The sequence below is a fragment of the Mauremys reevesii genome, linkage group 4, assembly GCF_016161935.1.
Source record: "Mauremys reevesii isolate NIE-2019 linkage group 4, ASM1616193v1, whole genome shotgun sequence".
Classification (NCBI taxonomy): domain Eukaryota; kingdom Metazoa; phylum Chordata; order Testudines; family Geoemydidae; genus Mauremys; species Mauremys reevesii.
The window spans coordinates 98,534,707-98,552,553 of NC_052626.1; the positions used below are offsets into that span (position 1 = coordinate 98,534,707).

The following is a 17,847-nucleotide window of genomic DNA, read 5'->3' on the forward strand; positions in this document are numbered from 1 at the left end:
GTCAGGAGGCTGGGAGGACAGTTCCGCCTGGCTGCTGCTACTACCAATGCATAGAGGAAGAGGACAGGAGGTCACAGGCTTTGTGCAGGGCAGGAAGCAGTGGATGGTTTGAGGGAGGAGCTCTAAGGGCCTGAGGATTTCCACACAGCACCTGACAAAGCCAAAGTTGTCTCAGAGGATAAGAAGAAAATGATTTTTTCTACGAGATTATTAAACATAGTGGAGTATAACAGCAAAAAAATGAAAATGATTGATGCAATTTGACTGTGTCCCATTAACATCCACATGATTGCCCACCAGGTTATATCATACAGGGTTTATAAGAATGGAGCCAATAACCATCAATTGAAATTATAAAGGAAAAGATAATAGTGAGACATGGTCAGAGCAAAGGACTGAGAGACAAAAGACATTAGAATCGAGTGCCAAGTCTGACCCTAGCACCCTCTATGGCCTTTGCAAGTCTCTTCACCTCTGTTCCACAAATGTGGAGGATAGTCGCTTCGCAAGGTCTGTGCGTGCATTGGTGTTTGTAAAATGCTCCGATAGTGCTGTACAGGCAAGAGTTAGGAATTTTGCACCATTTCTTTTAAAAGCAACAATAATTCCTTCAAATGAGCTAATTCACACGTTACCCCTGTTTGGAAACCCATCTGTATCTTGAGACACTAGCATCTTGTCAAAGTAAGGCTATTTTAATGACATTTTAGGCTGGGATATTCAAATGTGCCGAAGGGAATTAGGGCCTGTAGTGGGGTGATCACCGCGCTCTGGCCCTGGAAGTGTGGCTGGCTTAATCAGGGCCCAACTGGCCCTTATAAGAGGGCTGTGGGCCAGAACCTAGAGAGTTGAGAGGGATGGGTCTGGCTGCTGGGGAGATGAACAGAGAACCTAGAGTGGAGCAGGGCTGGGGAAAGGCCAGAGGAGCTGGGGAGCTCTGGCCTGGAAAACCTCCAGGCTGCAGGCCTTGTTAAAAGCCAAGAAGGTACTGGGGTTGCAGAGGGGCAGCCCAAGGGTAGGCAGAGGCAGCAGGTCCAAACCCTCCTTGCCAATGATGAGTGGCCATTATACTGCAGTCCACCCCAGTGAGTGGGGGCTAGACAGTGACTGGCAGTAGCCAAAGACTGAGGCGAGGTGGGGATAGGGGGTTGGGGGTACCCTGGGGAGGGGAGACCCAGCGAGACTGCGGGGTACTGCAGGGGCAGAACCCCGAGGTAAGGGCAGCAGGGTCTGGGAGGGACACTGGGGCCAGCGGCAAAGCGAGACACTGGCCTGCAGAGCGTGCTCCTGAGTGGAAAGAGCTAATTCCCTGAACGACCATCAGAAGGCGCCGCAGTGGTGAGTCATCGCCCCGTTACAGGACCCCCATCACCTTTCAGTGGGAGATGGGACACCGACCTCTTCTACTGCCTTTTGAAAATCCCAAATTTGAACTGCTACTCTATTTCCTCTCTCTCTCCCACAGCTTCACTAACTGAATACCTGCTCTGTTAAACACCTTCTCATTTTAAATCGCTTTCATTTCTTTACAAGCCAGCAATAAACACAAGTAACTGACAAAAACGATCCGGCTGACCAGCACTGAAGCAACAAGGGGGAAAAAAGAATAACTTCAGTATTAAATAGCACGAGAGAAGTCTGGTGTTAGATTTAGTCCTCAAATGTAGGTGTTTTACAACAGTGTCTTTGGAAAGTGTTCTGAGGGAACGGGAGCAACATCTTAAAAACATCCAAATCCAATATGCTAATTTAAGGGCACTTTACCTGTTCACTTCCCCCCCATTTTTTAAGCTAAATGAAAATAAAGCAGCACCAGTATGAATGCAGGGGCCAAATACAAATCAGATTGCTAAAAACTGGAATCTAAGGTCATAATTTTTCAAGTGTCCACATCAGCTAAGCCCTGCATCCATGTGGATCCCTGTAGACATCTGGGAGCTCCGGATGGACAAGATCCACCCATGCCGAGTCACTTGAACTATCAGATCCTGTTCCCGCTGCTATAGATTGAGGATAGATACTTTTACAGCTTTCTGTCCCTCATGTCCAAGAATATATGCATAAATACCCAGGTCTGGGGAAGTTATAGAAGGGCGTTAGATATCAGAAAAGTTACTGAGGCAAACAAAGTATGGTGGGTGCTCTCTGTGAAACTTATGCCATGTGACCCAGACCACATGCTGGCTTTCTGCATCACTTAAGTCCCACTTATGACCTCAAAACACAGACTTAACAGGTTCTAGGCCTTGTGCTTGGCTTCACTATGGGGGTAAATTTCATCCTTTAATTAGATTAAAGGGAATCTCAACATTCCATAAGAAAATGTTATTTTAGACAAATGTCAACAACTCACCCACACTTCTAAAGATTTCCTGGCGCCCAGGCCATTCCCTGAGTGTACTTGAGCTCTCCCTGAACTCACGCTGGCTCTCAGCCTGATGCAAACTGAGCTCCAAGCTTTCCAGCACAATTCAGTTTCCTGGAATGTTTACGTAGCTTTTTCCATTAAACGTATTTTCCTAACTGATCAAAAGCTGCTAATTCTTCTACCCCAAATACACAACACTTTCATGTGGTGGAAATGCAGGAGTTCATGTTTTAGCCTAAATTGTTCTCTTTTCACCCTCTAAGATTAAGGAATCATTCAGACCTATTTGAAAGGAGCTTCTTGCCTCAACACTCTTGCCAGTTGCCATCTCTGCTACAAGAGTCACAGAAATCTGTTACAATTCAGTAAACATACAGCTTCTGTGAGAACAATCCCATGTTTCTGCCTCTTGCACACCTGCTCCTCAAATTATAGCAAACAGAAGTCAACGCCCAGGATTTTTGCTGCCTGGTAAGTTACACAAATGATATGAGTAGGTAGTACTAGATATGAGCTAAGGCAGGCATTGCATTTTGGCACATTACCATGTTTAAAATTATGGGGTAGGAATAAAATCAGAACAAGACGTTATATTATCAGATTCAGAGCAAGGCAAGGAAACTAAAACCCCATATCCCAGTATCACCAAACCGATGTGTTCAAAAAAATCAAGAATCAGGCTCACAAGAATTACAAGATTTTAAAAGTAATACATTTGGGTTCTTTACATTTGCCTTCTAGTCTCTATGCCTATAGCATGCACTCAGACCACATTTTTAGGCTTCTCTCCACAACCATGAGAGATGCAAATTCACTTTTTAAATGAAAGCTGCGATTCTAAAATATTCACATGATTCCAGGAGCTGGGACTTTATTGTAAGTCTCATATTTGGAGTTTTTTAAAATCATAAGAATTGACGACAATTATAGTCTACTAACACAGACAAGCTTAACTTAAACACATTACTTAATGGGACTACTCAAATGCTTAAAGTTACACTTCTCTATGTATTTGCAGGATCAGGGCCTCAGATTGCATACATGTAATAGATTCAAAGTCTGGATGACTCTCTGCAGTCCACGTCTAGTCACTCTAGTTTACTTTATAATTGGATCTAATCTTGCTCTAAGAGCTTAATAGGTAACAAATCAGATATTTTCTATTTATGAAGGTACATGAGCAATGAGGCAAGTGTGCTCTAACGGGAAACACAAACCCAACTGAAATTTAGGACAAGGTTACAAGCAGACCAGTTCTGCTTTTCATGTTACTTGGCTAAAGAATGTCATTTTAATAGCTTGCAACCACAGTGGGGCAAGGACCAAGTCTCCTTCCACAAGTTGTATGGCATGGAACATACTAACAGTACACAAATTACTAACAAATAAATATATGTAGTTGGAGATGGTATGAGCAAGGGGAGGGGAGGAGTTAATAGGAGCATGAAGTGGAAAACGGAGGAACAACATAGCGGGAGGGAGGGAGGAAAGGACAGAACAGAAGATGGAGAGCCAAGAGAATTTTGAATGGCTTAACTACTCATGAGTTGCCTATCCACAAGTGAGTTCATTTGATACATACAGGTCTTCCCAAAAGAGTGCCAATAAAACTATTATACAACACCCAACATTCCCCTACGTGCTACACATCTTCTAGAAAACTACTTTAGACATATTTTTTATATTGGTACTATTTTTATATTGGCCTGTGAAAGCCAGCTCTCAGAGGGAGAGAAGGTTATGGCTAACATGTTTTTGAAACCTCTGAAAATGACCTAAAGTGAAGTTTACGTACATGGTATCATCATGAATTTAACGTCTTCTGTTGTCTCTGAATTGACCAGGACTACAGAAAAGTACGGTGTCCCATTAAGGAGATGGGACGCTCCCCTTTCTATCGGCATAAGACCCTTTCAGCACTGATGGATCATGAGAGAATCAATCACTAGTCCTGAAATGGCCAACGTATTTTTGGGACAGAAATTCCTTCTTTTCTGAGGAAATGAAGAACATACAACACATTTTCTACAATGAAAACAGCTAGAGCTTTTGATACATAAAATCTTAAATTAGGTAGAATGGATCTTTTAACTTTCACCAAGCCTCACAGGGGAGCAATCACACAGATGTAGGCAACTCTAATAACTGCAGTGATCAGCAAGTTAATAGCAAATACACAATTCTCCTCAGTGCTGTTCATAAAACCTTCTGCCAAGCTTCCTTAATCCAAGTTTTAAACACCTTTAGAGCTTTAGAGATAAATTGATTTCTAAAGCTTTCTCCCAACAGTCACACTCGAGCTGTCTGAATCTGTTGCTCTGCAAAGTCGATGCAAATTTTATGAGAAAACATGTGTTTGAGCAAAGTACATGTGGTCAATACCTTTGTGAATCTGCCCAAAACTGCTCCCATCAGATTACAAACACACACAAGGATTCTGCAGCATATTTCAATGTGTCTCTGGACACTGAACTTTACACATATTGTTGGAAGTGTGCTAGGGCAGGATTTTTTCCTCTTTCTCAGTCCCTGTGACCTATGTAACTTTAGTAATCCATTAAAACTAAGAAAACCCTAATGGAAACTCTGTTAAACATCAGCCTGCTCCTTTAATTAATTAATTAAAGGGGCTAGATCCCCAGGCCATGGTGCAGTCCCTCTGAGATGCATCCATGGCATAAAGTGCTGTAAAGCTACCCTATGTGGACAGCTGGTGATTTCCCTTGCTCTATGCCTCTCTCCCCCTCTGGCATAGGGGGCACACCCAGAGCACTTTCTGTTCCTCCAGCAGAACGGCCTCTGGAGAGCTGTTGCAGACAACACTAACTTAACTGGGGGCTAGCTCATTTGCCAGTAACTCCTGGTTGGAACAGCTGCATGCCTGCCTCTTTTTCCATCCCTTCTGCTCACCCAGGATCCTGCGCTAAGCATAGCTCAGCATGACTCAGTGTGTCCTGACCCTGCACAGAAAGCGCACACACGTGTAAACGGACCAAGAAACTCAATCTCAACCAAACTGAAACTTCTCTAGGCAAAATTCTGGTCTGATCAGTGCAATGTAAAAGCTTGAAGACTAACAACCTGCCCCCACCTTTCTCACTGTCTCTAACTCCTCCTGCTTGTTCTCATTGGCTATTTGGAGTTCTTTCATCTGCCGCTCCAATTCCTCTTGCTCGGCTTGCAGTTTCTGGCGTAATTCTTTCCGTTTCTGGCGCGCTTCTTTGTGAGGTGGAGGGCTGCCAACCCTCAGCAGGTTTACGGTGGTCTGAATGGCTGTAAAGGAGTCCACGTGATGGAAAGAAAAAGCAACAATAAAAGAGAACTTCAGTTAGGAGAAATGCTAGACTCTCTGGATAGCCTGGGTGAGTGAGAAACAGCTATTCTGTTATCGCACACAACTGTCGCTCTTCATCCCCACTCTCTCTTATTGAGTTAACTAATAAGATGAAAAAAGTAAGTGTGCTGGATTTCTACACATTGCAATATCATCTGTATCCCAAAGAGAGGAATGTCTGGTACTTCTAATACCCTGACCGATTATTCCATACCCAACATCAATTTCTAGTGGTGCATTGGCAAGATTAAGATGGTGTGAATACAAATTATTGAAAGAGATAAAGCCTAAGGAAATGACAACCAATTGCAAATTTCTCTCCACATCCCTAGACAATTTTCTCTATGTTTCTAATCCACTCTGTTTCTCAGGGACATGTTGACGGATAGAACTTCAAAAATAGTACCCTCACATTTCATTTCCTAGGACCAGCATTCTATCTGGGCTGCACAACTTACTAGTGAAAGAAAGGTAAATTCTTTCAGCAAGAAAGTGGTTTATATTTAGAGTGACTGAAGCACTCAGAAAGGAAAGCAGTGAAGTGCTAGAAATATTATCAAAAGAGGAAAAACTATTTAGAAGAGTTAAATGTCTAGTTTTAGCATTGTGTAATTGCTAACCACACGCCCCTTGTGCAGCCTAATTAAGTAGATACTGTAAATTAGGAGGAAAGTATGAACAACAATACTTAGCACTTTGCATTTTCAAAGTGCTGTACAGATGTTAATTGGCTTTTCCGCACTACACAGCATTGCAGTGGAAGAGCCAGATTTAGAGAACAAGAGGTCCTGGTCTCCAGCCCTATGCTGTGTCCACTTGACAATATTATCTCAAAAATAAAAACCAGTTTTAAGATGTTAAGATGAACAAGTTCGCCCCACCCCCAACAAAAAAAAACAAACAAAAATCAAACCTACTGAACAATTTATTTTCTTCCTAAAAAAATGTGGCTGTATCACAGATCAAGTTTGTAAAGAAAGAAATAACAAAAAGTAAAAAATAAAAATCATCTTTCATTTTGTGTTAACCATCCCACAACATGCAGCAAATCAGTTACTGAAAGTGAACTGCTGGTAGGCAGAGTTCCATATGAGCTCTTCCTACAGGATAAAATTTATGAAAGCTCATCAGCACAGATTTTCAAAAGTGACTAGTGATTTTGGGTGCCTCAATCTGACACCTTTAAGAAGCCCATTTTTCAGCGTTTTGGTGCTTATCTCTTTCTGAAAATCAGGCCCTTTCGAGATGTCTCAATTTTGGAACTTGAAGGGGAACCACCCCAAAAATCACTAGTCACTTGTGAAAATCTTGTTCTTAAGCACATGCTTAAGCGCTTTGCAAAAGCGGGGCCTTGACTTGCACATCATCACTAAGATTTAAGACACCTTACCTTGAATCCACTCCTGCTTCTTCTTTTTATCAGAGGCACTAATCTCAAAGCTTTTATCTAAGCATTTGATAAGAAAAAGGCATTTCTTTCCATCTTTGTCAGGCAAGGACTGGAATGGAAAACAAAATATTAGTTTCCAGTGAACCTAAATACCACACCTGAATAGCACATCATATCGCATCCCACCTATGCACTAATCAGTCACATGTACAGGCTATGAAGACATACAATCGTATAATATTTCATTTGCATATTTTATAGTTTGGGATATAAATGCCATTTTACATAGAGGTGCAAAACTGCTGTTAACGGAAAACTGAAACATTATAATATAGTTAAGTTTTTACTGTTACTGCTTTCCACTCATGAACTTATTTGTACAAAATCCAATAGTTTCATTAAATGATCTTCGTGAAAATAAAACCTAGAGACACAGCCCAACAGAGTGACCCACTGATGCAAAAAGGAAAAAAAAAATAGAACAAATATCTCACCATCACTGACTAGACACTGGGAGTCCACCGCAAAAGATGATTTTAAAATTTCTATATTTAGAGAGTTGAATTTATTTTTACCTCTACAAAACAGTTTTCATCCAAGATGATGTCTCCTTTTTTGTCTTTTAAGTCTTCACTCGCGTAATATGAAATAATATTTGGTTTTAGCACAAACCAACGTTCTGTCCAATTTTTCCTTCTGTGACCTTTTTTCAACATGTAACCCTATAAAAAGGAATGACCCATTGAATTGCGTCCCCTCGATTGTACTGCTCTGCCTTGTACTTGTGTACCCTAAGGTTATGATCCAAGACCGATGAATAGACCAGGCCCTAAATGCTGATTCTTACACATTTCCATTCCTCGTAACTTGCGATTCCATCAGCTGTTGCTTAGTTCATGAAAGTAATTTGTGATTCCTTTTTCCCGATTTGCAAATGATAAAACCATCTTTATGATAACAGAAATAAAACTGCAATCTCTCTGGATTCTATTTGACAATATTTTACCACCACTCTTCCTTTTTTTATTATTAATTATTATTATTATTAGTGCTACCATTCTACTCTGCTGGACATGTCATCCATGGTGTGTAATGACAGAGATTTTATTAATTTAATCACATTGTGAAATGTCAGCAACAAAATACCTCATACAACAAAGTATCCCAGTGGTATATGCAGGGCCTGGAGCTAAACAGATATTCTAGCTAGATATTCCATCCCCTACTGTACACATAACCCTGGGGATAAAACTTCCACCTCCTGGAAGTGGTTCTTCCTGTCTCCTAAAATACCTTCTGCTGCCTTGCTCTTCTAGCGGCACCCAAAAAAAGTCCAAAGCCTTTTTTAAAGAAATGATCCCAATGAGAGTGTGCTAGAAACTTCAGTTAGTGGAACTGAGAAAGTGAGAATGAAAACTATACTTCTGGCTAGTATACTCTATTTGGGGAGCTTAAGGCAAAATCCTGACCCCACTGAAGTCAACAGCTGTTTTTCCATTGATTTCAGTGGGGCCAGGATTTCACCCATAGTATTTTAGTTTTCCTTACATTTACTTAATCCACTTTAAATAAAAGAAAAACATTGTGTCTCCAAGGGCTTGTTTCTACAAACAGTTATCTCACAGCAAGCTGGGTGTAAATCTATCCTGCTCTAGCCTGCCAGGCACTAACTAGCTGCAAGGACGCTGCTACCACACACTAAAAAGTGCTGTAGTGTGCTTTGATCTACGGTAGTGTGCCACCACATATATCAAAGCCCATTATGACACTTTTAGCTCCTGGTAGCAGTTCCGCATGGCCAATGAGTGGGCAGGCTAGATTTGCACAGCAGTTTGCTGTGCACTAATAACTACACAGACATGCCCTAATACCCCACCTTAATTATCATCAGAAAGATTTCAAACTCCCTTCTCCTTCCTTTTCCAATCCACGCTTTTTACAATCTGCACACAGAACAAGAATAACTAGTCTGATCAATTTGTCCTCAGCTGAACTGGAAGTGGAACTATTAGTGGGATCTTAGACCTAATCATTTATATTTACTGCAGACCTAACACTATGTAGGCCAGCAGTAAGGAAATTCATTTGTGATATAAATCAGAATTTCTTACAAATTTTTCCCCTTTTAGATAGCTAGTGAACTTTCTTTGGAAATGTATTTCTATCCTTTGTTTCTTGGTGAGGAGGAGGAGCCGCCAGGGGATGTGGAGATAGTTCTTTGCTTAAACTGTGTTTAGTTTATGTGGAAAATAAATAAAATTGATAGAATAAAAGAAATACCACATTTCTCTTTGCTTTGAAGCCGAATGAGATCAGGATCACTTCCCTTTTCTTTTCTGTGGGGGAAGGAGGTCTAGAAGTACCCAGTCCAAAACAGAACTTGTATTTCACACAGAGGAAATATTAAAATGTCAAAGATGCAAAACTACAATTGTTCTAGCTACATATCTTTGGTGGTGGAGTCCAGTAGACTGGCCCCAGGATCCTAAGCATCTACATTTCACCTCCACACAGAAAGGACTAACTATAGTTGGCTTTTACCCAAGCCTTATTCTGGGCCATCATGTCCCTCTCTTATCAGTTCCAAATGTACCCAAGTGTAGGGTGAGTGAAGAATATAGTGTAGCCTTCCTCTAAACTTCAATAATGCATAAACAACACACCAGGTACACTTATGGTACCAAATACATTATTTTTAATAAATACTGCTGTTAGCAAATGGGAAAGACCAATTCAAGCTCCCTGTTGCCCAAGAACACCATAAACATGAGGCAGCAGCAGCCACCATGAGATAGTTACACAGCTACATGGTGCATTCTTCCCAGGTTATGGGGAGAATTCCATCCCTCTGTTTTCTATTAGTCCTCCATATAAACCCTATTTACTCCTGCACAAGGGAGGAGAATTTGGCTCCAAGCAAAGTCGTGTGCCCCCATTCATCTCAATTAGCTGTTAACACTGAAATCTAATGATGAAAACATAATTAGATATATTAACTACTGCATTAAACAATAATTTTAACAGAAGCACCCACCTACTGTGTTTTATCCAAAAGGATGCTCCACAGAAAAGAGGATGCATGTTGAAAGATGGAAATGATTGAATATTCTATCAGACATTTGAATGTACTGGCTAGTCAATTTAAAAAAAAAAACTAGTTTAAAAAGTTACTGTTTCCCCTGCTAATTTCTGTAATTTCATTTTCCCCAACTCTTATGTGGTTTGGGTTTGTTTGGTGGTTTGGGGGGTTTTTTTTGGTCCTGTTGCCATCCTGCCAAGCAGGAGCCATTCAGCAGCGGGGTGGCTTCCTCCATGGCTGGGGGCTCTCACGCACTCACCAGCCAGGAGTGTGTGGGCAGTAATTGTTCAGCAGCAGGAGGGCCTCCCCCTCAGTTGGGGATTTGTCTTCCTCCTTGCAGCCCTGGCTGGGGGTCTGTGCTCTACTGCGCCAGGACCACCGCCTTCCACCCAAGTCTCTTGGGCTGCTTGGAGCACCCTGCAGTCCTGCTGTCCTCGGTGCCCCAACCCTAACCCCAGCCCTACTCCACCCTTACTTTCCCACAACTGTAAAAATAAAAAAAGTTATTTGCACATACAAAAATAAAAATAAAAATCAATATTGTCAAATTTGCAAAAAAAATAAATAATTCCATCAATACTAGTTATATCTGAATTAAAGTGTAAACTCCATTTTCCAACAGACTGTCCAGAAGAGGGAGGAGGCCAGGTTGAAAACTTTTTAAAACGTCTTTTTAGAAGCAGGGAGACATCACCGAACAAAGTCACAGTTGCTAAAGAAGAGACAGTCAAGACACTGCAGCAATCCTTTTATGAGAGGCAACACAGCATCAGATAGAAAGCATTTGAAACATCTAAAGAAATCAGAGATTTCCTTTCAAACATCAAGTGGATGGACTGAGCTGACAATTATGATGTTCAATGGTATTAGCAGAATGGCTTAAATTTTGTCCTCAACTGTTCATCCTGCCAACGAGCAATAAGGAGTTAACAAAAACAGATGTTTTGCATTGTTCTTTGGCTATTTTGAAAGAACTTCCTGTGCCAAGATTTTCTGATAACTTCTGAATGGATTTGGAAGGGCAGCCAAAAAAGCCTTTGCTTGCTTTCTTCGTAAGGAGAAACAATTAAAACCACTAACAGTTCCCCATAAAGTACATATGAGTGTGAATTAAAATCCTAGGTAAGTGCAGTTTGCCTGAATAAAAACACTTCACTGGGGTTTTAAGGATTTATTTTTTCCTATTAAAAATATACAGCCCTTTAAAGCCATGCTGGGACTTTCTGAAACATCTAGAACAACTGAGGAGTCCCCTGACCAAATGGTAATCATTCCCTCTACGGGAACTCCAAACGAGAAGAAGGTTGACAAATACTCTATGAATTTTAAGATAAAACCATTACTTTTTAGCTTTGACTTCATTTTAGTAAATCACTAATGCTCCATAGTCTGCTATGCAGAGTTAAATAGCATTTTCTACACAATTTTTATGCTGTTTTAACTGTATCAATTTAGAAACAGATGCAGTTAAATCGGTGCATCGCCCTTGTGTGGGCACAGTTATACTGATATATACCTATCAGAGCTTTTTTCTGTAAGCCAACTGCAAATGTTAATATATTAACATATTAAAGACTTACTACGAATTCAGGAATTAATAAATAACATTTTGCAGCTATTCTATTAGCTAATGAATTACTGGTATAATGAGAGGGCCTATTTTAAGTCAGAAACACAAGGGCCACTTTTTTTTCAGTTCCTAAGTACAACTCACCAAGGACAAGTATCTCCTTTGCAGTATTAGAAAGGTTAAATAGATCTTTTACATAGCACAGCTTCCCTTTTACAAAATATAGTCTTTTAAAAATAAACCACATTCACAAACTCTTAACAGAAACCAACTCTCAGAGCGCTAAGGAGACCCCTCGAGCTTGTTCACTGCCATCAGCTAAAGAAACTGTTATTCATGGTAGCAGAATTCAAGGGCAAATGATCTCATTATCCAATAACTCATACAGCCTACTATTTTCAAACATTCATTTCATGCAATTCTTACCTGTTTCAGTACATCTAATATGAGCTCATTAAAGACCTCATTAACTGCCATTGATATAGTCTGTCGGTCCATCCCTTTGCTAAACTGTCCACTTCCAATAAGCTCAATCAATTCCCATGCAGAAAGACCTTGATTGGCACCGAGACTGTTCTTATTATGTTCAAACTGTTCTTGATGCGAGCCTGCCCCCATTGCTTCAGTGAGTTTTTTAAGCAAGTATTCAATCTGTACAGAAATAGAAGCAAAAATTACATCATTTTTAACAAAGAATTTACTCAAATGCTTAAAAGCTCTAGGCCAAAATTTGCATGCCTAAAGTTAGGCTCTTAAATTCACATTTAGGCACCTAAAGATAAATGGCTTCATTTTCAAAGATTCCAAGCTCTCACTGTTCTTATTTGCTACAACGAGGTTTGTGTGTGCTCATCACCCCTAGAAAATCTGACTACTCAGATTTAGAAGCCTAAATATGGATTTAGACTTCTAACTTCAGACACTCAGCCCACGAACGATACACATGGAAGTTGTTCTTTAACAGCATCAAGATTATGCAGAATTAAATGTGAGAAAGAGGAAAGCTTCAAAAGCATTACAATTTTATAAAAGTAAAGCAATACAATATAGCAGAAAGAGTAAAGGAAATAGCGTTGATAAGGAAAGACATTAGCAATAGTCACATGCTAGTCACATGTCTGAGCCCTGACACCTCCCCCTCAAATTTGATATTATGATATCAGGACGGGCATAAAAGAAATGAAAGTGAAGATGAAAACGTATTCATTCCTAAAACAAATTCTCCTTTTCCTAATACTTTCCAGATCATGTGTCTGACAACTATAACTATAGCGTCTACTGAGGTTAGTCAAGACTTAAGTCTTGACTATCTATCTTACACCACTAATTGCACTTATTTAATACTAGATTTATTTCAAACTGAATCCATCCAGTAATAATAATAATAAAAAAAAAACCACCCTACAAATCTTTAACCAATGCCAGTTTGTGAATTCCTACTTCCACAATCACATCTATACAATAAAAATCACCATCTTTCTGGTGACTATAAAAGCAGGCATATGAATCCTGCCTCTGGCCTCCATCCTATGGCAGATGTTGCATCAGATCTCTCAAGCCAAGGGCTCTTAGAAGCAGTTCCTCTTAATCACTGAATTTCTTTGTGTGCAGAGCTGATGTTGCTGAAAGGGCACGTGATGGTCATAAGCTACAACAATGGCTTAGAGGTGGACACCATCAGACTGAGTCTTACAAGGTACCTTTCAGATCCCCCTTTCAGTACATGCAGGATTAGCTATTTTTTAGGCCTACTCTCCCCGGCAGACAGTCCTGATGGAGGGTTGGAACAATTGTGTAAAGTAGACCAATTGTAGGTACAATTTTCAAAAAGCACCTAAGTGACTTAGAACATCTCATGTTCAAAAGCGACAGGGTCCTCAGTGCCTCAAATGAAAGTCATTTATTTGAGCACTTGTGAAAATCTCCCCCCTCCATGTCATTGATGCTGTGCAATCTCCCTTACCCTAGTGCTTCTGAGAAACCAGGAAGTAGGTAATTTCTTCCATGGATTACAGAAAAGTCAGTGTGGGCCAAATGAGGCTTCACCACAGGCCAGTCTAACCTTTCAGAAGGAGTACTGGGCCACTTTTTGATTGGTGTATATAAGAGTCTGAATTGGTAGGCTCTTGAGTGGCCCATCCCCGTCTCTCATGGGAGGTTTGAGAGAAGGGGGATGAGGAAGTGTTCTTCCATACATTCATCCTACAAGGACTACCAGGCCTCAAGTATCTGATGTTAGCCACAGTATGTATGTTAATACTCTGGCTAATATGGCTTCTCTGGCTTCTTCTTGATGTGAGCAAGCATCCAAGTCTGTGGCAAATAAATACGAAATACGTGCAAATCTGTGACAGACTATAACAAGTCTGACAAAGCAGTTAATTACTGAACCTGAGCTGAACCTTAGAGAAATGGGATTTTAACTGCTATTTCTGGAACACTGAGATTAGTTATTAAATAGTCTCCTTTTCAGTAATACTAAATGGGAATTAATGCTAAAGGAAAAATGAGGAAGTAAACTGTAATCCCTTTGTCGTCTCAAAAAGAAAAACACACACGTAAGAAAAAGTACCCAATTCACATGCTTCTGAGCTAATTCTACATTCCTGTGATGTTTGCTTTTTGTAAGGACTTATTGTCCTCTTAAAGATTATTGTAAGCAAAGATGTATTTAGCCTTGCAGGGCAGATGGGTTTAGGGGGGCAAAAAAAAAGGTGAAGTATTTTTTACCTCTGTTTCCCTACACGTAACTGGACACTGAATTTAGTTGGAATGTATTCATACATAAATGGCACTAACAGCCAACCAATTTTAGGGCAGAAAATGTTTAAGTAGATACTGTTTCAAACTGGATATCATGACTATTACTGAGAGTACTCCTACTGATCTCAGTACAATGACTGTACTTCTGAATGCTAAGTTGAAGGCCCTAGTTTTGCCAGCATTTACTACCAGCCATAGTGCTTACTCCTGTGAGTAGCCCTGCTGATTTCAGTGCAGTGATTTCAATAGGACTACTCACAGGAGTAAGCAGTATGGCCAATAGTATGCTTTTGCAGGAATGGACCCCTAGACTTTGCATTTTAGAAGTTCAGTGCATGGCTCTGAATTACTCACTTCAAGGTCATTCAGGTTAAAGCAATCTGATGGTAAGAAGCGTCAACTCCTAGCACTTCTTAAAGCTATCACCACTTACATTTCATGTTGAATAAATAATTAAAATATTTTAATTTATATAAATAATTCACAAAAACTAAGTTTGTCATTTCCACTTTTGAAACTCTTATACACAACATGTGCAGCCAGGGCTTTCCAACAACAGATACCATAAATCCTCAGCATTCAGTAAGATTCAGGAAGCAGCTTACTTCCCACTTGTAAGCAAGTCTCACCACCAACAACAAAGAATGCTACTTCAGTGTACGTGAACTGCAGTGTTAGAAGACCCCAATTTAGAAACAAATTTCCAGAAGGCCTCACCTTAATGACCTGAAATAAATAAACATTGGCTTTTAAAGACAGGCTATCCTTTCTTTAATAAAAGATAAGAGTAAGTCTCTCATTTCAGGTTTAAAATGCACTATGCCCATCAATTCAATTCCTCTGAACAGAGCTCACTGTATTTCCCTTAGCAAGATGGGAAGTTAAAATAACCAGGGCAGAGTGCTACCCTTTTGCAATATTCTGCACTTAATGTAAGTCATACCATCCATTTCATTTCGTTTGTCATGTGTCATCTCAGCCTACCAAAGTACAAGATAGTAAAAGAATTAAGAATTCTTATTGCCATTTAACTTTGGGCTTTTTATTTATTTAAAGAAAGGTGTGAAGCACCCTCAAATCCCTTTTGCTAATCATTTTACAAGATTGGGCTCACACAGAGAGGGACTAGAAATCGTATTTGAACAGATTTTAACTGTTGCCCACAGCATGCAATCATGAATTTAAATCAAACTAATGGGCTGAGAAGGGAATACATCAAAACTGTTAATGATGTTTTACTAAAAGAGACACCAAAAGAGGGGACTTACTTTCATTAGTTCTATATAAACCAAGTATTACTCTGTGTGTGCGATTAAAATATATGAATATTTAATCTCAAGGAGACAAACCCACAAGTACACTAATCTCCATGAGTTACACTTATCACTCTCTAAAAGCCCATTCAAGTGTATGAATAGCAATATTTAGATATTTTCTTCAAAAGAAAAGTGGCTTATGTATTAGTTTAACTTTTAAACATTAGAATTTTACAGGCTTTACTCTTCTTACTCTGGCAGGCATATACAAATATTTTCTACAATAGCTGCATTACAGCTGTGGAGACGGGGGAAATTAGCATAAAACAATGAGTGATCAACGTAATGCAGTAGTTCCATCTGGTCAAATATGGACGTAAACACTAGACATGCTATTCATTTGCATGCTCAAATGAGGAACTTTTGATACTTCTGAGAACAGAGTACTTCCCTTCTCTCCCCATCCCCTCCCCTCCACACATGTTAACACATCAAAATAAATGACTAATTAAATCTGGTTTAAACAGTCTATACCTGCGGTTAATAAGTTGAAAGAGTTAAGAAGTAAGTATGACTCAATGTTTGCTCTACTTTGAGTGCAATTATTCTCTGTGATAAAGTTGTAAGATTTTCTTTTAAAGGATTGTTTGTCTTGTTTTAAACAATGATCAATGCTCTACTAAGAAGGTGAAATTGTGACCCACTGAACTCAGTGGAATAACTCCCATTGACGTCGGTGGGGCCAGGATTTCACCAAGAGTCACTATTAAGAACTTATGGGTATTAAAGAGTTTTTTGTTTTAATACTAGACAAAAAGTGCCTTTAGCATCTTCTTTCAGTGGAATAGTTCCCTATTCCCTTTCTGATGCTATTTTATTTCATCAGCAGTTTTTCCTGTATTGGTTTCAACCTTTTGGATATTATCACATTCCATATGAAAGTACTGATATCAGTTTTACATGACCTTTTGCCAATCACAACTGGATGAACCCATGTGTGTAAAGGATGAAAAAAAAATTAACAAAAACATTAAGGTAGCCATAATGCCCACCAGATGGTGCCTCTCACATCTCAGACATTCAAGGCTATTCTGCCAAGTCCACTCCATCACAACAGTGGTTGCAGTGGGCCACCAGTAGATATGTAGAGGACTTGCAGTGCCATCATTTTATATGAAGTAGATGCGATGTCTAGGCCAACTGGTAAGGTACCCAAGAGCAACTATGACCTATGACAATGGTGCTATCACTTCATTATTTCCCCAGTGCTCAAAGTGACTCAACCCTGCCACAGAGGGATCCCCAGGGTTTAGGTGGATAGCTCACGCTTCATTTCCATTAGACCCTTGGCATCTCTGCTGAGACGGATAACAAGGGTTTCACTTGTAGCGGTGTCAAGTATCAGAGGGGTAGCCGTGTTAGTCTGGATCTGTAAAAGCAACAAAGAATCCTGTGGCACCTTATAGACTAACAGACGTTTTGCAGCATGAGCTTTCGTGGGTGAATACCCACTTCTTCGGATGCAAGACGTAAACACTAGACATGCTATCCGAAGAATCCGAAGAAGTGGGTATTCACCCACGAAAGCTCATGCTGCAAAACGTCTGTTAGTCTATAAGGTGCCACAGGATTCTTTGTTACTTGTAGCGGTGTTTTTTGTGGAATCTGATCATTGGACTCATTTCACAAATGCCACCAAAGAGCCCTGAAATGATAACTGCCGTCTGGTACATACCTGGGCAGAGTTTGAACGGTCAACCGACAGGTGAAAAGCTCTATATTCCACTACAAATCTCCTAAGCAATCCAGTCCCCTTATGGTCAAATATTCTTCCTTCCTACCCACAAAATAATCCCCACACAAAAATTTATGTTACTTTAGCTCATACAGCTATTTGGGTAAACAGAGTACAAAGACTGTGGTTATCATACGATGCAAACCATTATCTACTCTCTTTAAAATTAATCTAATTTAATTAACAATTTGATATAAGTTGTGAAGATGCACGTCAAGATAGGACCTATCCATATATGGAGAACCAGATGAGAAATCTGCTACTCTGAACCTTATCCTTGTTCTTTTCAAGG

At 40.0% G+C, this 17,847-nt stretch overlaps 1 protein-coding gene and 1 long non-coding RNA gene across 4 annotated transcripts in view; one reads left to right on the forward strand and one right to left on the reverse strand.

Moving 5' to 3' along the window:
- LOC120404880 overlaps positions 1 to 11,238 on the forward strand; it is a 73,992-nt gene extending 62,754 nt beyond the window's left edge. Inside the window, exons 2-3 of the long non-coding RNA XR_005598228.1 lie at positions 2,632 to 2,839; positions 10,794 to 11,238. This is a non-coding gene — a long non-coding RNA (uncharacterized LOC120404880). The remainder of the gene's footprint in view (positions 1 to 2,631; positions 2,840 to 10,793) is intronic.
- SWAP70 (switching B cell complex subunit SWAP70) overlaps positions 1 to 17,847 on the reverse strand; it is a 54,679-nt gene that overhangs the window by 11,707 nt on the left and 25,125 nt on the right. For 2 of the 3 annotated variants that reach the window (XM_039537933.1, XM_039537934.1), the window contains exons 4-7: positions 12,168 to 12,392; positions 7,668 to 7,814; positions 7,093 to 7,201; positions 5,460 to 5,641 (exon numbers count right to left, since the gene is read on the reverse strand). In XM_039537933.1, coding sequence (XP_039393867.1) covers positions 5,460 to 5,641; positions 7,093 to 7,201; positions 7,668 to 7,814; positions 12,168 to 12,392 — 663 coding nt within the window. The remainder of the gene's footprint in view (positions 1 to 5,459; positions 5,642 to 7,092; positions 7,202 to 7,667; positions 7,815 to 12,167; positions 12,393 to 17,847) is intronic. The other variant, XM_039537935.1, reaches the window with a different exon arrangement.